This window comes from Heteronotia binoei, chromosome 18, assembly GCF_032191835.1.
Source record: "Heteronotia binoei isolate CCM8104 ecotype False Entrance Well chromosome 18, APGP_CSIRO_Hbin_v1, whole genome shotgun sequence".
In the NCBI taxonomy this organism is placed as follows: domain Eukaryota; kingdom Metazoa; phylum Chordata; class Lepidosauria; order Squamata; family Gekkonidae; genus Heteronotia; species Heteronotia binoei.
The window spans coordinates 40,218,758-40,238,036 of NC_083240.1; the positions used below are offsets into that span (position 1 = coordinate 40,218,758).

At 47.2% G+C, this 19,279-nt stretch overlaps 1 protein-coding gene across 1 annotated transcript; it reads left to right on the forward strand.

Moving 5' to 3' along the window:
- Positions 1-2,277: 2,277 nt before the first annotated feature.
- On the forward strand, positions 2,278-13,484 carry SMG8 (SMG8 nonsense mediated mRNA decay factor). The gene is made up of 4 exons (XM_060258871.1): positions 2,278-4,104; positions 6,867-7,012; positions 9,199-10,074; positions 12,810-13,484. Exons 1-4 carry the CDS (start codon positions 2,280-2,282, stop codon positions 13,005-13,007), a joined length of 3,045 nt encoding a protein of 1,014 aa, XP_060114854.1. The 5' UTR covers positions 2,278-2,279; the 3' UTR covers positions 13,008-13,484.
- Positions 13,485-19,279: the final 5,795 nt, after the last annotated feature.

Here is a 19,279-nt window from a genome sequence, read left to right on the forward strand (position 1 = left end):
AGTCCTTGGAACTGTCAAATTCAGACCACGGACCATGATGTAATTCACCATTTTTGTGACATCTTTGAGGACATGGTCAAATTTTTTACTGCTGGCAAAAAGAGCTTCTTGATGTATAATACAATGGAACCGAAGGACATGTTTTGTTTCTTTAACTAAGAACTGTATGAAACCAGATGTTACCCTTCCAAGAAACTTTTCTCTTTCAGTTTCACCAAGTTTAGCAATACTTTTGTGGTTGGTGTCAAAGCGCTCTCTGATACTTGATGTGCGACAGACAACACTTTCATTACAAAGAATACATAATGCTTTTCCATTGCGCTCAATCACTCCAAATGACTGTCCAGGCCTCTTGGAATGATCTTCCACTATCTGTTTTTGGTTTTCTTGCTGTACTCGTTTTTGGGTGTTCAAGATTTGGAATCTACAAAAACACAAAATTTTTTAAAAAATGAAGCACCCAATACAAATCTATCCCTATAGCAAAAATAGCTAACACTATTGGTTAACACTATAGAAATGGATATTCCCTGAATCAATCTACTGCAGTGATTCTCAGCTGGGGTTCCTTTTGAATTTGCTGACCATCAACGCAAGGGGGCAATGTTCCACTGAGCACTGGTTTTTGGCCTGCTGTATCTCACAGTGGCCCGCATCTATCATAAGGTGGTAGCACGTACCTATCAGGGCTGTGATGGACTTTTACTCCCCCACTCCCCTCCTGCACAAGGCTTGGCTCTCCCCCCCCCCCCCGCACTCCCGCCTTCCCTCCCTCCCCTGAGCTGCAATGCAGCTGCTCTCTGTAGCTGGGGCTGATGGGAGTTGTAGGCAAAAAAAATCTGGAGAGCCACTGTTCCTCAACCCTAGGTGGTGCCTGGAGTAGGGTTGCCAAGTCCAATTTAAGAAATATTTGGGGGTGGAGCAAGGAGACATTGGAGTGGAGCCAAGATCAAGGCTATGACAAGCATAATTGAATTCCAAGGGAGTTCTGGCCATCACATTTAAAGGGATGGGCACACTTTTTCAATGCCTTCCTTACATATGAAATAATGATGGATAGGGGCACCTTCTTTTGGGGCTAATAGAATTGGACCCCCTGGTCCAATCGTTTTGAAACTTGGGGAATATTTTGGGGAGAGGCACTAGATGCTGTACTGGAAATGTGGTGCTTCTACCTCAAAACACAGCCCCCCCCCCAGAGCCCCAGATACCCGCAGATCAATTCTCCATTATTTTCTATGGGAATAAATCTCTATTCCCAGCAGATATTTCCCTCCCCTCCCCCCATTTTCTGATGACCCTGAAGCAGGAGGAGGGTCTCCAAACCAGGGGATCCCCTGCCCCTACCTGGGGATTGGCAACCCTAGCCTGGAGTCAGATCTCCCAGAATTACAAATGACCTCCAGACTTCCCAGACCAGTTCCCCCAGAGAAAACGACGGATTTGGATGAGGGGATCCTACGGTATTATGCTAGGGTTGCCAAGTCCAATTCAGGAAATATCTGGGGACTTTGGGGGTGGAGCCAAAAGCAAGCATAACTGAATTCCAGAGGGAGTTCTGGCCATCACAGGGCTGCACACCTTTCAGATGCCTTCACTCCATTAGAAATAATGAAGGATAGGGGCACCTTCTGGGGCTCACATAATTGGACTCCCTGCTCCAATCTTGGGTGTTTTGAGGAGAGGTACTGAATGTTATGCTGCAAATTTGGTGCCTCTGCCTCAAAAAACAGCCCCCCCACCAGAGCCCCAAATACCCGCAGATCAATTCTCCATTATACCCTATGGGAATCGGTCCCCATAGGGAATAATGGAATGTGCAGCAGATATTTCCCTCCCCCGTCCCCCACTTTCTGATGAGCCTAAAGCGGGGGAAGGGCCTCCAAAGCAGGGGATCCCCTGCCCCCTCCTGGGGATTGGCAACCCAACATTATGCCCCACTAAGGTCTTTCCTCTCTCCAAATCTCCAGGATGGCCAGATTGAAGTTGGCAACCCCAAGTAGGGGTCTGTCGGCGAAGCGTCGGCAGATAAAGGGCGGTCGGGAGCCCAGCCGCTTCAACTTAGGCAACTGAGCATGCGCAAGCAGCAAAGCCCCGCCCCTCTCGAACCTTGCGTTCGAAAATGTCTCCAGTCCTACCTTCCCGCTGAAGCTGATTGGCTCCCTGCCGCGTTCTTTCCCCGCGCGCGCGCGCAGTCGCTCCCTGCAGCCTCAGCCCAGGAGCAGAGTTCCCGGGCGGCGTCTCGCGGCGCGGGGGTTGCCTTTGCAAAGCCCGCGAGGATGGTGGGCGCGACGCCCGGGCACAGCCCGGTGAACCTGCGGGAGCTGCTGCTGGCCGGAGCGGAGGGAGGCAGCGCTAGCAGCCCCGCCGCCACGCTCAGCAGCGGCAGCAGCACGAGCACCAGCGGGCCCGGGGTGGCCGCCCCGGCGGAGGAAGAGGAGGTGTGCGTGGTGGGCATCTTCGGCAAGACGGCCTTGCAGCTGTGCTCCGAGAAGGCGGCCTTGGTCAACACGGTCTGCGACAGGCAAGTCTTCCCTCTCTTCCAGCCGGAGAGCGAGGCCAGGCCGGCGGCTGCGGGAGGTGGCGGCGGCGGCGGCGTCGAGCGGGCCGCGGATTCCCCGCCGCCTTCCTCCTCCTCTTCCTCCGCTTCCTCCTCGTCTTCCTCCTCCTCCTCTTCCTCCTCTCTGCAGGGGGATTACAACCTCTTGCAAGCCTACTACAGCCCCGAGTGCAAGGTGCTCTACCTGGTGCTCACCTCCATCTGCGACAGCCGCCAGCTCCTGCAAGCCTGTCGGGACCTCGATGCCATGGGGGATGACCGGGGCCCTGGGGGCCTCGGAGGGCACCCGGCCCAAGGCGGCTCCCCGCTGCCCCACGCCGAGGCCCACGAGTTCTGGAAGCACCAGGAGAAGCTGCACTGCCTCAGCCTCCTCTACCTCTTCTCTGTCTGCCACATCCTGCTGATGGTGCACCCTACCTGCTCCTTTGACATCACCTACGACCGGGTCTTCCGGGCTTTGGACGGGCTGCGGCAGAAAGTGCTGCCCTCCCTGAAGGCCGCCATCAAGGACTGCCCCGTCGGCAAGGACTGGAAGCTCAACTGCCGGCCTTGCCCGCCCCGCCTTCTCTTCCTCTTCCAACTCAATGGGGCCCTCAAAGTGGAGGCCCTGCCGGGCCGGGGGCAGGAGCTCTGTGGGCATCTGGAGAAGCCTCCCCCCAAGAAGCACTCGCCCAAGAGGAGGCTCCAGCACGCTCTGGAGGACCAGATCTATCGCATCTTCCGCAAGAGCCGGGTGCTGACCAACCAGAGCATCAATTGCCTCTTCACCGTCCCGGCCAACCAAGCCTTCGTCTACATCGTGACGGGCGGCGCTCAAGAGGGCGACGACCCCATTGCTGTCCTACTGGACCAGCTCCGCAGCAACTGCACCACCCGGGAGGCGGAGTCCATGCTGACACCCGCCTTGGCCGGGCCCAGGAGGTACCAGATGATGCGCCATGGGCGGCAGCAACTGTCTTTCCACGTGGAGAGCAGCAGCTCCAGCTCCTCGGGCCAGCTGGTGGACTGCACCTTGAAGGAGTTCCTTTTCCAGCACGTGGAGCTCGTCCTCGGCAAGAAGGGCTTCGATGACAGCGTGGGCAGGAACCCCCAGCCGTCCCACTTCGAACTTCCCACTTACCAGAAGTGGGTGGCCACTGCCCTGAAGCTGTACGAAGTAGCCATTGAAGGCAAAGACAACGACCCTTCTTCTCTCGCTGGGGAGCTGACGTCCAAGATTTTGGGCAGCATCAAAGTCTTGGAAGGCTATTTGGACATCGACACGAAGTTCTCGGAAAACCGTTGCCAGAAGGCCTTGCCGATGGCCCACAGCGCGTACCAGTCCAACCTGCCGCATAACTACACCATGACGGTGCATAAGAACCAGCTGGCTCAAGCCTTGCGGGTGTACAGCCAGCATGCCCGGGGACCGGCTTTTCACAAGTACGCCCTGCAGCTGCACGAAGACTGCTACAAGTTTTGGAGCAACGGCCACCAGCTGTGCGAAGAGAGGAGCCTGACTGACCAGCATTGTGTGCACAAATTTCATTTGCTCCCCAAAGCAGGTGAGTTTAAGGCAGGGCTCCCCAAGCTTTTCGAGCCTGAGGGCACCTTTGGAATTCTGACATGGGGTGGTGGGTCAAAGTACAAAATGTTTGCCACAGAGAAGAAGAAGAAATTGGATTCACACCCCAACCTTCACTTGGAGTCTCAGAGTGGCTTATAGTCTCCTTTCCCTTCCCCTCCCTGCAACAGACACCCTGTGAGGTAGTTGGGGCTGAGAGAGCTCTTTGGATAATTGCTCTTGAGCAGGGGTGCCTAAACTGTGGCTCTTGCACACATATAGTGTAGCTCTCAAAGCGCTCCCCACCCCCCAGGTCAGCCAGCTTGGAGAAGGCGTTTCTTCTTTAAATCACTTCTTCAAGCAAAGCCAGCTGGCAGCTTGGAGAATGCATTTAAAGATAAAGTTGCTTGCTTTCCACTTCTCCCTCCTTCCTCCCCCCATCTGTTTGCCTGCTTGCCTGCCTTCCTTCCTGCTCTCAGACATCTGATGTTCATGACTTGCCACTCTCAAACAATTGACATTTATTCTATGTAGCTCTTAGGTTAAGTAAGTTTGGCCACCCCTTCTCTTGAGAGAACAGCTCTGTGAGAACTGTGACCGACCCAAAGTCACCCAGCAGCTGCATGTGAAGTAGTGGGGAATCAAACCTGGTTCTTCCAGATTAGCATCCGTGCTCTTAACTGCTACATCAAAACTGGCTCGCTAACCGTAGCTAATCATGCAGTGGCAATGTCGGGGTGAGGTCATGCTTAACTCTGGTAGTAACTTTTCAACATTTCAGGCAAAAGCTCTGCTAAATGGGATGCCTCTTTAAATGAACATAACTGCTTGGAAGTATTGCATAAACATATGAAGCTGCCTTCTACTGAATCAGACCCTCAGTCCATCAAAGTCAGTATTGTCTACTCAGACTGGCAGCGGCTCTCCAGGGTCTCAAGCTAAGGTTTTTCACACCTATTTGCCTGGACCCTTTTTTGGAGATGCCAGGGATTGAACCTGGGACCGTCTGCTTCCCAAGCAGATGCTCTACCACTGAGCCACCGCTCCTCCCTTACACATTGCATACACAGCTTACTTTCAGTCATATGTGAAGATCCTTGTGCTGTGGTGGCAGCTAAACATATCACAACTTAATGGGCACCAACTGAATAGGTGTGAGGTCTAAAGCAGGGATAGCCAAACTTGCTTAAAGAGCCACATAGAATAAACGTCAGCTGTTTGAGAGCTGCGAGACACGGATGTCAGATGTTTGAGAGCAGGAAGGAAGGAAAATAGATGGGGAGATGGAGGGAGAGGTAGAAAGAAAGCAACTTTAAATGCATTCGCCAAGCTGCCGACTGGCTTGGCGAAATGATTTAAAAATACCTTCTACAAGTGAGCCAACAGGGCACTGGGGACTTTGAGAGCCACACAGTATGTATGAGAGAGCCGATGGGGCTTCCAAGCCACAGTTTGCCCATCCCTGGTTTAAAGCAGCAAAATAAAACATCTAAAGACTAACAAAGTTCATTACCGTTTATTGCGATCGAAGACCAGCCAAGCAGTTTACCAGCAGTTTACGTACAAGCATAAAATTAATATACAGGGGTTAAAATTGATTAGGTATAATTGATTAGACATGAACATTATTAAAAGGCTTGGAGTTTCTGCTTTTTTATGGATAAAGTCTCAGCATATGGCCACTTTAGAGATGGCCTCGTTAGAGAAGAAGAAGAAGATGATATTGGATTTATATCCCGCCCTCCACTCCGAAGAGTCTCAGAGCGGCTCACAGTCTCCTTTTCCTTCCTCCCCCACAACAGACACCCTGTGAGGTGGGTGGGGCTGGAGGGGGCTCTCCCAGCAGCTGCCCTTTCAAGGACCACCTCTGCCAGAGCTATGGCTGACCCAAGGCCATGCTAGCAGGTGCAAGTGAAGGAGTGGGGAATCAAACCCAGTTCTCCCAGATAAGAGTCCACACACTTAACCACTTCACCAAACTGGCTCTCCGAGCAGTCTCCCAAGTAGGAGATTTGTATAGAATTTATCATCTCTTCCTGGAAACTTGGATAGAACAAGGGTGAGAACAAATATCCTTGTGAAGACTAGCAGTTTATTGTGGTGTCAGTTTTTGGGAGTCGAAGGTTCCTTCATCAAGTGTATACACATGTGAAGCTGCCTTATACTGAATCAGACCATCAATCTTATCAGGGTCAGGACTGTCTACTCATACTGGCAGTGGCTCTCTGGGGTCTCGGGCGGAGGCCTTTCACCTCACCCGCTGCCTGATCCTTTGAACTGGAGATGCCAGGGATTGAACCTGGGACCTTCTGCCTGCCAAGCAAATGCTGTACCACTGAACCCGGTACCTCACCATAAAACCTAGTGGGTTGCACATGGTAGGCAAAACTTCATTTTTCTGATCGTTCTCCTAACTCACTTCGCCACTTTAAATTGGATCTTTAATAACCTGGCCGATCTTAACGACTCCAGAATCAGTGCAAAATATTTGTGAGAATACAGTTTTTTTAAAAAAAAACGATGGCTGCAAATGCTCGCCTGAAAGCCTCTAATTGTTTCCAGGGAAAAATTTGTTGGTTTTGCTAGATCAGTGTTTTCACTAGGGACTAGAAACTTGCTTTTTAAAATTGTAGAAAGAGAGAGGAGGTGTTCTTCTCAGGCTGCTGAATCCCGTGCAATGTAAGACTAGAGTGAAGCTGTCAGATGAACGGAGTTCTCCAAGGAGGAGTAACAAATGCTTTTCTGCTTGGCTTCATTTCAAAGGGGAAAAACCTGAACCGGATCGGAACCCACCAGTGTTGTACCACAACAGCCGCGCTCGCTCCACTGGCGCCTGCAATTGCGGGAGGAAACAGGCACCCAGAGATGATCCGTTTGACATCAAGGCTGCAAATTATGATTTCTACCAGGTAATCTGCTTATTCACTTAGAAACTGTATACTCTGCCTCTCTTCCTTTCGTTAGGGCCCGCAAGGCAGCTAACAAGTTAAAAACCTACGTAATTTGTTTTATTTATTCAAAGCACTTATTAGCTGACTTTCTTCATTAAGAAGCTCAAGACAATTTACTGTATACGGGTGGGGGTGTAGAAAGTGCCAAGAAGTCGCAGCTGCATTATGGCAACCCTGTAGGGCTGATGGGAGTTGTAGGCCAAAAACATTGGCCATGCTGGCTGGGGCTGATGGGAGTTGTAGGCCAAAAACATCTGGAGAGCTACTGTTGGCCACCCCTGCTGTAGAACTTTCAAGGCAAGAGATGTTCAGTAGTGGGGTTTGCCATTGCCTTCCCCTGCATCACAAACCCTAGGCTTCCCTGGAGGTCTCCCATCCAAATACTAACCACAGTCAACACTTCTTAGCTTCCAAGATCTGAAGAGAGTGGGCTAGCCTGGGCCATGCAGGAAAGGGCTGCAACATAGGTAAAAGATGCACCATAAATATATATAGCAAACATTTTTTAAAAGTTTGAATATAGGTGTTCTACTTCAGACCACTATGGCCACTCTCTGAAACTATCAGTCATAGAAACTGCTGTAGCTGCTAACGGTGGGCTTTTGGCTAGTGTGAAGAGATGGTCTCCAAATCAGCCTAGTAAACAAAACACCCGACACCAGGCTTAATTTCCGCAAGAATTAAATTATTCAGGGCCACGCTGTATGTTAAGTTCTGCCCACTTGGTCCCAGACGGAGACCCTGGGTTCTTTATTACTCCGTTTCAATATTATTTCTTCAGCGGTAAAAGCTTCAATCAACTTATATTGGATGCGATGCCATCTTATTCAATCAAAAGTGTGGATCTTTTAGAATATTATTTTCAGTTTCTTATAATAGCATCATTCATGTACAAATTACTCTTTCAGTGGATTCAAGCCTCATGTATAGCCATATGCTGTGCAACGAAATTGAAAATAATACTCTAAAAGATTCACACTTTTGATTGAATAAGATTGCATCGTGTCCGATATAAGTTGATTGAAGCTTGTACCGCTGAAGAAATAATATTGAAACGGAGTAATAAAGAACCCAGGGTCTCCGTCTGGGACCAAGTGGGCAGAACTTACATACAGCACGGGACTGAATAATTTAATCCTTACAGAAATTAAGGCTGGTGTTGGGTGTTTTGTTAATTTGTTGTCCATACCATCACTGCATTTTGTATATTACATACTCCAAATCAGCCTGTCAGCCAGCCTCAAGATTGACAGGTACAGAAACAGAGTGGCTGAATTCCAGACATGTGAAAGAGAAATCATATGAGACATATGAGAGAGAAATCTTCTGTAGTGGACAGTGTTGCCCTGGGACCAGATTCGAATCCCCGCTGAGCTACAAAGCTTACTGGGTGATTTTGACTTAATCAGACTCTCAAAGTAGAGGAACTTTTAGTGGGCATTTTAAATTGCAAGCAAACTACTGTCTGGAGGAGAGAAAGGATAGAAAGGATGAGGTTTGGGGCAGCACATCTTAAGAAGGATATAGACAAGCTGGAATGTCCAGAGGAGGGCATCGAAGATGGTGAGGGTCTGGAGACCGAGTCCTATGAGGCTGAAGGAGCTGGGGATGTTTAGCCTGGAGAGGAGATCACTGAGAGGTGATATGATCACCACCTTTCAAGTACTTGAAGGGCTGTCATATAGAGGATGGCGTGGAGTTGTTTTATGTTGCCCCAGAAGATCGGACCAGAACCAACAGGTTGAAATTAGTTCAAAAGAGTTTTCAACTAAACATTAGGAAGAACTTCCTGACAGTTAAGAGCGGTTCCTCAGTGGAACAGGCTTCCTCAGGAGGTGGTGGGCTCTCCTTCCTTGGAGGTTTTTAAACAGAGGCTGGATGGCCATCGGACAGCAATGCTGATTCTGTGAACATAAGCAGATCATGAGAAGGAGGGAAGGGGGAGGTACTTGCGAATTTCCTGCATTGTGCAGGGGGTTGGACTAGATGACCCTAGAGGTCCTTTCCGACTCGATGATTCTATGAAAACAACTGGTTATCCAGATGTGCCTTGGGGATTTCTGTGCTGCTGGGAACATCATTATATCAGAAAATTTTTAACACACTATTACCTCTTCTTCTTCCCCTCCACTGCTCCCTTTCAGCTGTTGGAAGAGAAATGTTGCGGGAAACTGGATCATATCAACTTCCCCATCTTTCAGCCGAGTACGCCAGACCCGGCCCCTGCCAAGAATGAGTCGTCGGCCAGCCCTTCGGAAGGGGAAGGGGAAAAACTGAAGGAGAAGGAACCGCAAACTCAAGGCGAAAGCACCAGCCTGAGCTTAGCACTCAGCTTGGGCCAGTCCACAGACAGTTTGGGTACCTACCCTGCAGACCCTCAAGGGGGAGAGGACACCACAGAGGCTCATGGGCAGGCCTCAGAAGCCAAAGGCGAAAAGAGGCCAAGCTTGGTCGACCGTCAGGCATCCACAGTGGAGTATCTCCCTGGTATGCTCCATTCGAATTGCCCAAAGGGACTTCTGCCCAAATTTTCCAGCTGGTCGCTGGTGAAACTTGGCCCCGCCAAGGCTTACAACTTCCACACTGGCTTAGACCAGCAGGGCTTCATCTTAGGGACAAACTACTTGATGCCTTGGGACATTGTGATCAGGACAAGGACGGAAGAGGAGGGAGACCTGGACACCAATTCCTGGCCAGCTCCTAACAAGGCTATTCCGGGGAAGAGAAACGCAGTTGTCATGGGGAGAGGCAGGCGCCGAGACGACGTGGCTCGGGCCTTCGTGGGGTTTGAGTACGAAGACGCTCGTGGCCGGAGGTTCATGTGTTCCGGGCCGGAGAAAGTCATGAAGGTGATGGGAGGGGGCCCGAAAGAATCGGCTCTCAAGGCTCTCAACTCCGATATGCCTTTGTACATCCTGTCATCCAACCCGGGGCGAGGACTGAAACCGCACTATGCTCAGCTGATGAGACTTTTTGTTGTGGTCCCTGATGCTCCGCTCCAGATAATACTGACACCTCAGGTAAGATGGGTGCTGTTGCAGAAGGACTGAAGTGTTCCCAATAGGGTTTCCTCGCTGTGACGTATGACCCCCTCACTGTGTTCCCTCTAATCTAATTAGTGTTCCCTCTAAGTTAGTGTGAGCGACCTCGCAGTGTTTTATCCTCCAGCTCACACATTTTTGCCTCAGCTCAGGAAAAATGGCCCCAGAGCATACTTGTTTTTGCAGTAACTCACAGCTTTCTTTTTTTTAGTTTTTAAAAGTTTTATTAGTTTCAGAAAAAGATGGGGGGGTAGGAATAAGGGGGAAAGAAAGATAAAAGCACAATACCTTCTGACCTTATTTTGTATAAAATACTTTCCAAAATAAAACACAAGTATGATTCTACAATATTTTCTTTACATAAATTGCCCCACATTATTTTGTCTAAGCTGTATATATTCCATTTTAAAATGTTATAGTATAAATCTTTTGATATTATCTAATAGCTTTGACAATTCCTGTAAAGGTAAATTTTATAATATAAAATACAGGAGAAAAGCAAAAAGAAGCCAGTTCACACCAGTAACTCACAGCTTTCATGCCAGTAGCTCATGGAGTAGAATTATTGCTCACAAGACTCCACAGCTTAGAGGGAGCATTGCATATGGCCACTAGAAAAGAAATGGTTGTCTTGTTAATGCTAGCTAAATTGTTCCATGGAGATGCTCAGGAGCGGTCCAGACTGAATCAGTGGTGGGAAAGTGCTGTGAAGTGGCAGCCAATTTATTGCAGCCCTCGACTTTTCAAGGCAAGAAATGTTCAGAGGTGGTTTGCTATCGCCTGCCTCTGTGTAGCAACCCCGGGCTTCCTTGGTGGTCTCCCATCCAAGCACTAACCAGGATCGGCCCTGCTTAGCTTCCGAGATCCAGCGAGCCTGAGCCGTCCAGGTCAGGAACTGAACGGGTATTCCTAGAATTGGTCCCAGACCCTTCTGCCATATGCCAGGATTCCATGACAGACATGCAGGAATTATTCATTAAAACAATCGGTGTGAAAAGGGACCCCTGAAGATAGGTGGCTTGAAAACCAGTAGACTAAGACACCGCAATAATATAATGTTTTGAGTTGCATTTTGGTGTATTCAGAGCATTCCACATATGGAGTCTTAGTAATCCATACAACAGCCCTGTAAAGAAGGCAGCCCATGACTGATTGAAGACTTGTTTTGTAGACTGGCTCACAATTCACCTGCATGTCAAACATGCAGCCTCGGGGGCCAAATCAGGCACCTGGAGAGCTCCTGTCAGGCCCCTGAGCAACTGGCTGTCATCTGCTTCCTTCTCCCTCTCTTTAGCTTCCTTCTGTATCACAGTTTGCTTTGCCAGGCTTACTCAACTGCACAGGAGCTACAGAGCAAAGCCTATATTTTCTCCATTCTGAGGCTCCTCTCTTGGGGAGGAAGGCAGATCTTGCTTTGCCAGGCTCTTTCAATCACACAGCAGAGCTACTGAGCTAAGCCTCTCTTCTTTGTATTGACTGAGGCTCCTCCCCCTCCTGGTCCCTTGGGGAAGGAAAGAAAGAGCCAGAGCTTCCTTTGCCCAGTTCCCTGGATCACACAGCAGAGATACAAAGAAAGCATCTTTAAGACCAATGAGTACTAATATTTTAAGCATGTTTTATTTTAAGCTTTTAAAAATCTTTGTGTTTGTCTGTGTCCTTTATAAAGTTTATATCTCTGCTACCTGGCATTACATTTTATGACACACTTGGCCTGGCCCAACAAGGTCTCATTTATGTCAGATGAATTTGACATCCCTGACCTAAGGTTCTTAGGGACTATGCTATGTTGGCAGGGTAGAGCAATTTGGTTGTCTCTATCTGAGTTTGTGCTTTTTATTTTGCTTTATACAGTGCTGAAATTAAGTGAATATTTCATGTTATACCAGCTCAAGGGGGGAGGTTATTGGCAGCAACTGTTGGAGAGGGGCTGTGGTTCAGTGCTAGAGCCTAAGCCTCTGCTTTGCGTGCAGAAGGTCCCAGGTTCAGTCCCCGGCTTCTCCAAATAAAAAGGGTCCAGGCAAATAGGTGTGAAAAACCTCAGCTTGAGACCCTGGAGAGCCGCTGCCAGTCTGAGTAGATGATACTGACCTTGGCAGACTGAAGGTCTGATTCAGTAGAAGGCAGCTTCATGGATTTGTGCCGCAGCACAACCTTAAAGCCTGGGGTAGCCCTTTCTTCCTGGAGGGGCTGTGGCTTGGCGGGAGAGCATGTGTTTGGCATGCAGAAGGTCCCCAGTTCGATCCCCGGCATCGCCAGTTAAAGGATCCGAGATGACAGATGCAAGGAAAAGCATTCCTTTGCATGAGACCCCGAAGAGCTGCTGCCGGTCAGAGCAGACGGTTCTCGGCTAGGGGGTCAAGTGGTGTGAGGCAGCTTCTTTTGTTCGTACACGTCTGTTGGTGTATGTAAGTTCTGTCAGATTGCAACTGACGTATGGTGCCCCAGCAAAGGGCTTTCAAGGCAGGTGAGAAGCAGAGGTGGTTTGCCACTGCCTTCCTCTGCTGAATCTTGCTTTGGGGGTCTCCCATTCAAACACCAGCCCTGCTTAGCTTCCAAGATCTGATGAGTTTGGGCTATGCCAGGCTGCTTTCCCTCCCGTGCTTCTGTCAAAGTGGGAGGGGTGGGAGGGAAGTAAAATAGCTTTGTTAAATTCACTTGTTGGCGTCTCTAAGGCTATCTTCTGCTTGCTTTTCTTCCCACCCCACCCCTTCCAGGTCCAGCCAGGGCCCCCTCCTTGCCCGGTATTTTACCCGGAGAAGCAAGAGATCACTCTTCCCCCTGATGGACTGTGGGTCCTTCGATTTCCCTACGCTTACGTGACAGACCGAGGGCCCTGCTTTCCTCCGAAAGAAAACCAACACTTGATGAGTTACAAGGTTACTCGAGGAATTCTAAAGGCTGTGGTACAATAGCAGTGATCGGACCTCAAAGACTGAACTAGTTTCGGAAGTTGTTTTTTTTTTTTTTTCCCCTTTCCACCTCGTTCCCTGTCCCCAGCATTCCCTGAAATGTATGACGGATTTTGATTACTCACTGTTGGGATTTTGGAAGTAATCACTGCTTGTATTTCATATGTACGGCATATGTACAGTTTTGAAACGATCTGTGTGTGCCAAAAAAGATGCTGAGAAAGGTAGGAATGGTGATACTGGAGGCAGGTTCCAGCTTAAAGAAACCTGTGGGTCAAAGTGAAGGGTAAGAGAGGAAAAGAAACCATGAGATGTTCCTTTGCTGCTAACCCATTATGATCCCATATAATGTGTGTGTGTGTACGGGGAAGAGCTGATTTGTAAAACAGCTGTACAATGGAGCATTCACATATGTTCTGGATCCTGGCAGCGTAATGAGTGATAGGCATTTGTGTGGAAATAAACGACGGACAAAACAGAGAGCTACGAAAGTATTTATTTAAACACTTTGGTTTCTTTACAGTTAAATTTCAAACTGGGACCATGACACAAAGTTATTGGTTTTAAACGTGCTGAAGGCAAAGGAAATTCTCAGGAAAGGTGACATGCCGTACATTTTCTTTGCTAGGAAAATTTTTAACTTGCTATGTTCCAGGGATGAACTCAAGGTGGCGTGTAAACGCAAGAGAAGGCCTGTTAAAGATTTAAAAGCTTTCCAAAACACATTGTATGGGAGGGGAAAAAATATAAGTAGTGTTATCTTAGTGAAGCCTAAACACAGAAAAAGAAGATGCGAGGTGAATTCAAGGGGGAGAATATTCTGTAGTCCTGCGGCCAACACTAAAAAGGCTGTGGCCCCAATTACTACTTGTTTCAATTCAGAAGACAGAGGCTCCCAGAGACGGGCCTTCACAGAACGTCTTAATGGAAGGGCAGTTTTATACAAGAGCAAATAGTCCTTCAGCTACCATGGACCCAGATTGTGTAGGATTTGCATCCAAAACTAAACCAGTAATATGCAGCTCTTTTAACCCGTGAATGGTATTGTCATTATGGTGTATTCTGTCAATGCTCTTGCCACAGTGTTTTGGACCAGATGACGTATTCCAGCAGTAATGCCAAGCAGCCATGGCGTGCATAACAGTAATCAGAGCTTGGAGCCAGCTCAGTTTACCAAAAAGGGTGCCATCAGGGTACCTGTCAAAGTTGGAAAGAAATGCTTAAAGCCACAGGTCATCACAAGGCAAGACCCAAAAGTGCCCCCAAGTTGTGAGCCTCTTGCTGATGGGCCATTATTATGTCCCAGACCCATTTTGGTCCCGTCTGGATTAATATTCAGCTTATTCAGTCTCATCCAGCCTGTCAGCTCCTGCTGGAACCTGTTCAGCTGGGTGTCATTAGTATTGTGATGCAGATGCTGCCCCACTCCAAATTTGCAGATAGCTTTAGCCAACAGTAGACGTTCAGCAGCCTTGGGACAACACAGAGCCCTGCAGAGTCCCATATTTCAGCCACCTGAGTACAGAGGTAAAGTCTTCAACGATTCCTTCAAACATCCACTTCCAAAAGTGACAGGCAGTCCAGAAGGATGTCATGCTCAATAGCAGGGGTGGCCAAACTGTGGCCCAGGAGCCATATGTGACTCTTTCACACACGTTGTGGGGCTCTCAAAGCCCCCACTGCTCCATCAGCCTGCTTGTGAGCTGCCCTGAGTCCGCTTGTGGAGAGGGCGGGATAGAAATTTAAGGTAATAAATAAATAATAAACTGGAGAAGGCGTTTGTCTCTCTAAATCACTTCTAGAAGCCAAACCAGCCGGCAGCTTGGAGAGTGCATTTAAAGATAAAGTTGCTTTCTTTCCACCTCTCCCTCCCTCCCTCCCCTCTCAGCTCTTTGCTTTCCTTTCTTCCTTGTCTTGCAGCTCTCAGACATCTGATGTTTATTCTGTGTGGCTCTTACATCAAGCAAGTTTGGCCACCCCTGGTCAATAGTATCAAAAACTTGATGGATCCAGGAGAGTCAGCAGTGTAGCAGCAATCCCTTTTTTTCTCTCTCTCTAGTACAGATTGTCCAGCAGAACTATGCAAGGGGTTTCAGTGTTAAATTTGGGCCGGAAGCCCAATTGAAATGGGTTTGCTTTCATTAAAAAAAACACCTGGAGCTGCACCATCACTCTCCTTTTTAAGCACCTGCCCCCAAACGACCAAAAGCTGGAACAATCGAAGCGGTCCAAAGAGGACTTTCCCCCAGTGGTCTCAGAACCACTTCCTTCAAACTCATTGGTACCGTGCTCTCTCTTGAGTAATGTACTGGATCCAACAAATCCCGCCCCCTCAGGTAAATACTATAAATCAGGGCTTTTTAGTAGCAGGAACTCCTTTGCATATTAGGCCACGCCCCCCTTATGTAGCCTATCCTCCAAGAACTTACGGTAGGCCCTGTACTAAGAGCCCTGTAAGCTCCAGGAGGATTGGCTACATCGTGTGTATGGCTTAAATATGCAAAGGAGTTCCTGCTACCAAAAAAAGCCCTGACTACAATAATAAGCTAAGATCCATGTAACGGGGCTGAAAGCATCTTTGAAGTATCGCCTGCCATCAGAAGTACGTGTTTCATACTGAGGAATGTCAGCCACCATTCACGTCTGATTTTTACCTGTAGAAGTCCTTGAGTGAAAGAAATTGCCACCGTTGCAGTTTGGGCATATTTCCTTGAAGATAGATCCAGGCAGGTATAAAGTTAGAATTGGTCTTAAAAGTGCTACCGGACTATTTTCTTGGGTATGTTTTCTTGCAGAATATTTTTAAATATGGGAGAAAAACATCAACGTTTCCTCTCTTTCCTTGTTTTAAACATTAGCTTTTAACACAATGCATAACATCTGAAACATTATAACTTCAATAATACAGATGAAGCGGGTTCGAAGGCACTGCAATAAATGGAAGGAAGTGACTGAACACGGAATGTCCTCTTGTTGTACCATATAACCCAATAATGGGATCTACATTGCTATAAAATTAGTGACAGTAGGGTGTGGGTCTTTTCTACTCAGATTGTCTGTAATTTTAGCCATTATATATCGGTCCCAAACCTTTGTGCGCCGAAGAGATAAAATAGGTGGTAGAGTATTTTTCCATTGAGCAGCAATGGCTGTTTTTTTTCTGCAGATAATAAAACTGAGATTTTTTTTTGTCTGTGTTGGGACCAGGGGTTGGACAACTCTGACCAGCAATTTAAGAGAATTTTGGGTCTAAAGGAATATATTGTCCTGTGATGCTATGTATGTGCTCAAGCACTTCTTTCCAAAACTTTTTTAACATCAATGTTTTACGGGGAATAAAACTATGTTTGTCAGGCAATGATACAGATTTTTTTTCGCTTCTGTAGAAAAAGCTTCTTCCTAATTGATTGATTTAAAAAAAAAAAAAAGACTGCACCCAGCTAAAGCTATGTTTTGTTTAGCAGCAGTTATGTAAACAGATCTGTTTACTTCCTTGTTTTAGGTATAGGCTCTTATATAAAAAAAATACCAAAAAGATTAATTTACATTTGTTCTTCATTCCAAGTTGTATCATAGCGGGCCTTGTTTGCATTTAGCATTAATAACAGGGATGATTTATTCGGAGTCAAAATTTTCTCGTGTGAAGTTGTAGTCGACTTATGGCAACCCCAAGGGTTTTCAACACGGGAGATGTTCAAAGGTGATTTGCCATTGCCTGACTCTGCATGGCGACCCTGGACTTCCTTGGTGGTTTCCCGTCTGAATACTGATCAGGGCTGACCTTTGCTTAGCTTCTGAGATCTGAGGAGATCAGGTTAGTTTTTATGGCATCCTAAGAATTGCAGTAGTAATGTATGGCTGTGAGAGTTGGACCATAAGGAAGACCGAGCGCAGAAGAATAGATGCTTTTGAGCTGTGGTGCTGGAGAAGTCTCTTGAGAGTCCCTTGGACTGCAAGGAGATCCAATCAGTCAGTCCTAAGGGAAATCAACCCAGACTGTTCCCTGGAAGGTCAGATGCTGAAGCTGAAGCTCAAATACTTTGGTCACCAAATGAGAAGGGAGCACTCACTGGAGAAGATCCTGAAGCTGGGAAAGACAGGCAAAAGAAGAGAACGGCAAAAGATGAGATGGCTGGACAGCATTACTGATGAAAGTAAGATGAATGAGAGGATGGCGGAAGATAGGAGGACCTGGCGTGACTTGGACCATGGGGTCGCAAAGAGTTGGACTCGACTGTGCGACTGAACAACAAGAAGAAATTGCAGTGAAACACCTTGAAAATGAAGATTATTGTACATTAATTCTATACACCAGTCTTTTATGCTGTGTTGATTTCATGCTTCTCCTTTTTAGTAAAACATCGTATATATTCTGCTATTGGTGCCTGGGGGCCACCATGGGAGGGCTTCTGGAGTCTGGCCCCACTGGTGGACCTCCTGATGGACCTGGTTTTTTGGCCACTGTGCGACAGTGTTGGACTGGATGAGCCATTGGCCTGATTCAACATAGCTTCTCTTAACGTTCTTTCCTCTGAGTTAGTTAATAAACAGGGTTAGTAATAAACAGGGTTACCAAACGTCCTCTTTTTACAGGGCATGTCCTGTTCTTTATGTCCTCTTTTGGGTTTTAAAAAAGTGATGAAAATGCCCCCTTAAAGTAGCACGGAAATACGTCCTCTTTTTTGCTTTTCAAAATACGGTAACCCTATGAATGTGTTTTAATTCTTTTAATGGGGTGAGCGGGTGGGGGAGTAGTTACTAGTGACGCCAAGTTCACCCACTTTGGTGCCAGAACAAACAGATTAAAATATAGCGTAATTGTATTTAATTTTATAATCTATCATAATTTTCTTTAGTTCTTTAGAAGGGTGTTAATAGAATGAGTATCTGATGAAGAGAGCCGTGTTTCTTTAAGGCTTGTGCTACAATAAAATGTATTAATCTTAAATATGCTACTGAGCTCTTTAATATTTGCTAGAATAAGTAGCATGTAAAACCAATATTTAAAAAGTTAAAATATTTTTTTAAAAATGAGCCATCAAAGGGGAAGAACAAAATAGGAGTCAATTGCACCTTTAAGACCAACTTAGTTTTATTCAGAACGTAAGCTTTCGTATGCATGCACTCTTCTTCAGACGAGGAATGAAGCTCACCCCATTAAAAGAATTAAACACTTATTCATAGCTTACCGTATTTTGAAAAGCAAAAAAGAGGTACATCAAAAGGGGTAGGTAAAGGAGGTCATTACTATATACATTCTTGCAGGGCTTTCCCTTTTTAAAAAAGCCTTCCCTCCCAAAACTAAAAGAGTACTCTCCACATGCTCAGGGACACTTTTCCTTTTAGTTTAAAGCTGCTCATCATGGATAGTTTATTCTAAAACTGCTTTCCTGCTTGTTGAGCAGGTCTCTGAAGCAGCAAGATGATTCAGAAAGTTTTCAAGATCTGTCCTAAGCAGGTGTACCCAGAATCTGACTCAGGTCAGGCCTATGGAGTTTCCTCCCAGAAAGTGTTCTTAGGAAAGTAGTCTGTGTGTCACATTGATAGAACATAACACTTCCCACAAAGCGAGCCCTGACTCATGGAAGCTTCTGCTGCGCTACAAATGCACCACAGAGCTGTTAGTTGCAATGCAGCCATTGTGCTAAATTACACTAATGATGTGTTGCTACTCAAGGTGCGTTAAAGGAGGCTCTGGGAAACAGGAGATGGTGTGATTGTAGATGCTCTTTGCTAAGACTGTTTACTGTTGTGTTGTAATGTCAGCATAGTATGGCGAGGTGACAGAGACTCTAAGTGTCCCCCTCTGTGCCACTGTCAGTTGGGGAAGGGTTTTTTTGTCTCACACGGCATGTCCTCAGTTGCCAACTCCGAGTTGAGAAATTCCTGGAGATTTGGGGATGGGGAGAGTGGGATTTAGGGAGAGAATGAACCTCACCAGGGTATTATGCCCTTCAAAGCAGCCATTTTCTCTAGGGGGACTGATGTGGGTAGTCTGACTATTGGTTGTAAATCTGGGGATCTTCAGGCTCCCCCGGGAGACTGGCAACCCTGCTTGATCCTATCTTGTGTTTTAATGGTTGCTTTTATTTCTGTGTGTTTTACTGAGGCTCTGTGCCTCTTCGCTTGGTTGTTAAGATGTGTTTTTATGATGTTGGTTCTTAATCCATTAGCAGCTTTGGTGACCTTGATCAGAAGGAAAAGATGAGGTATAAATGTTAGAGCAAATTTTGAGTTCACTGGCACCTTTTAAGACCAACAAAAGTTTATTCAGA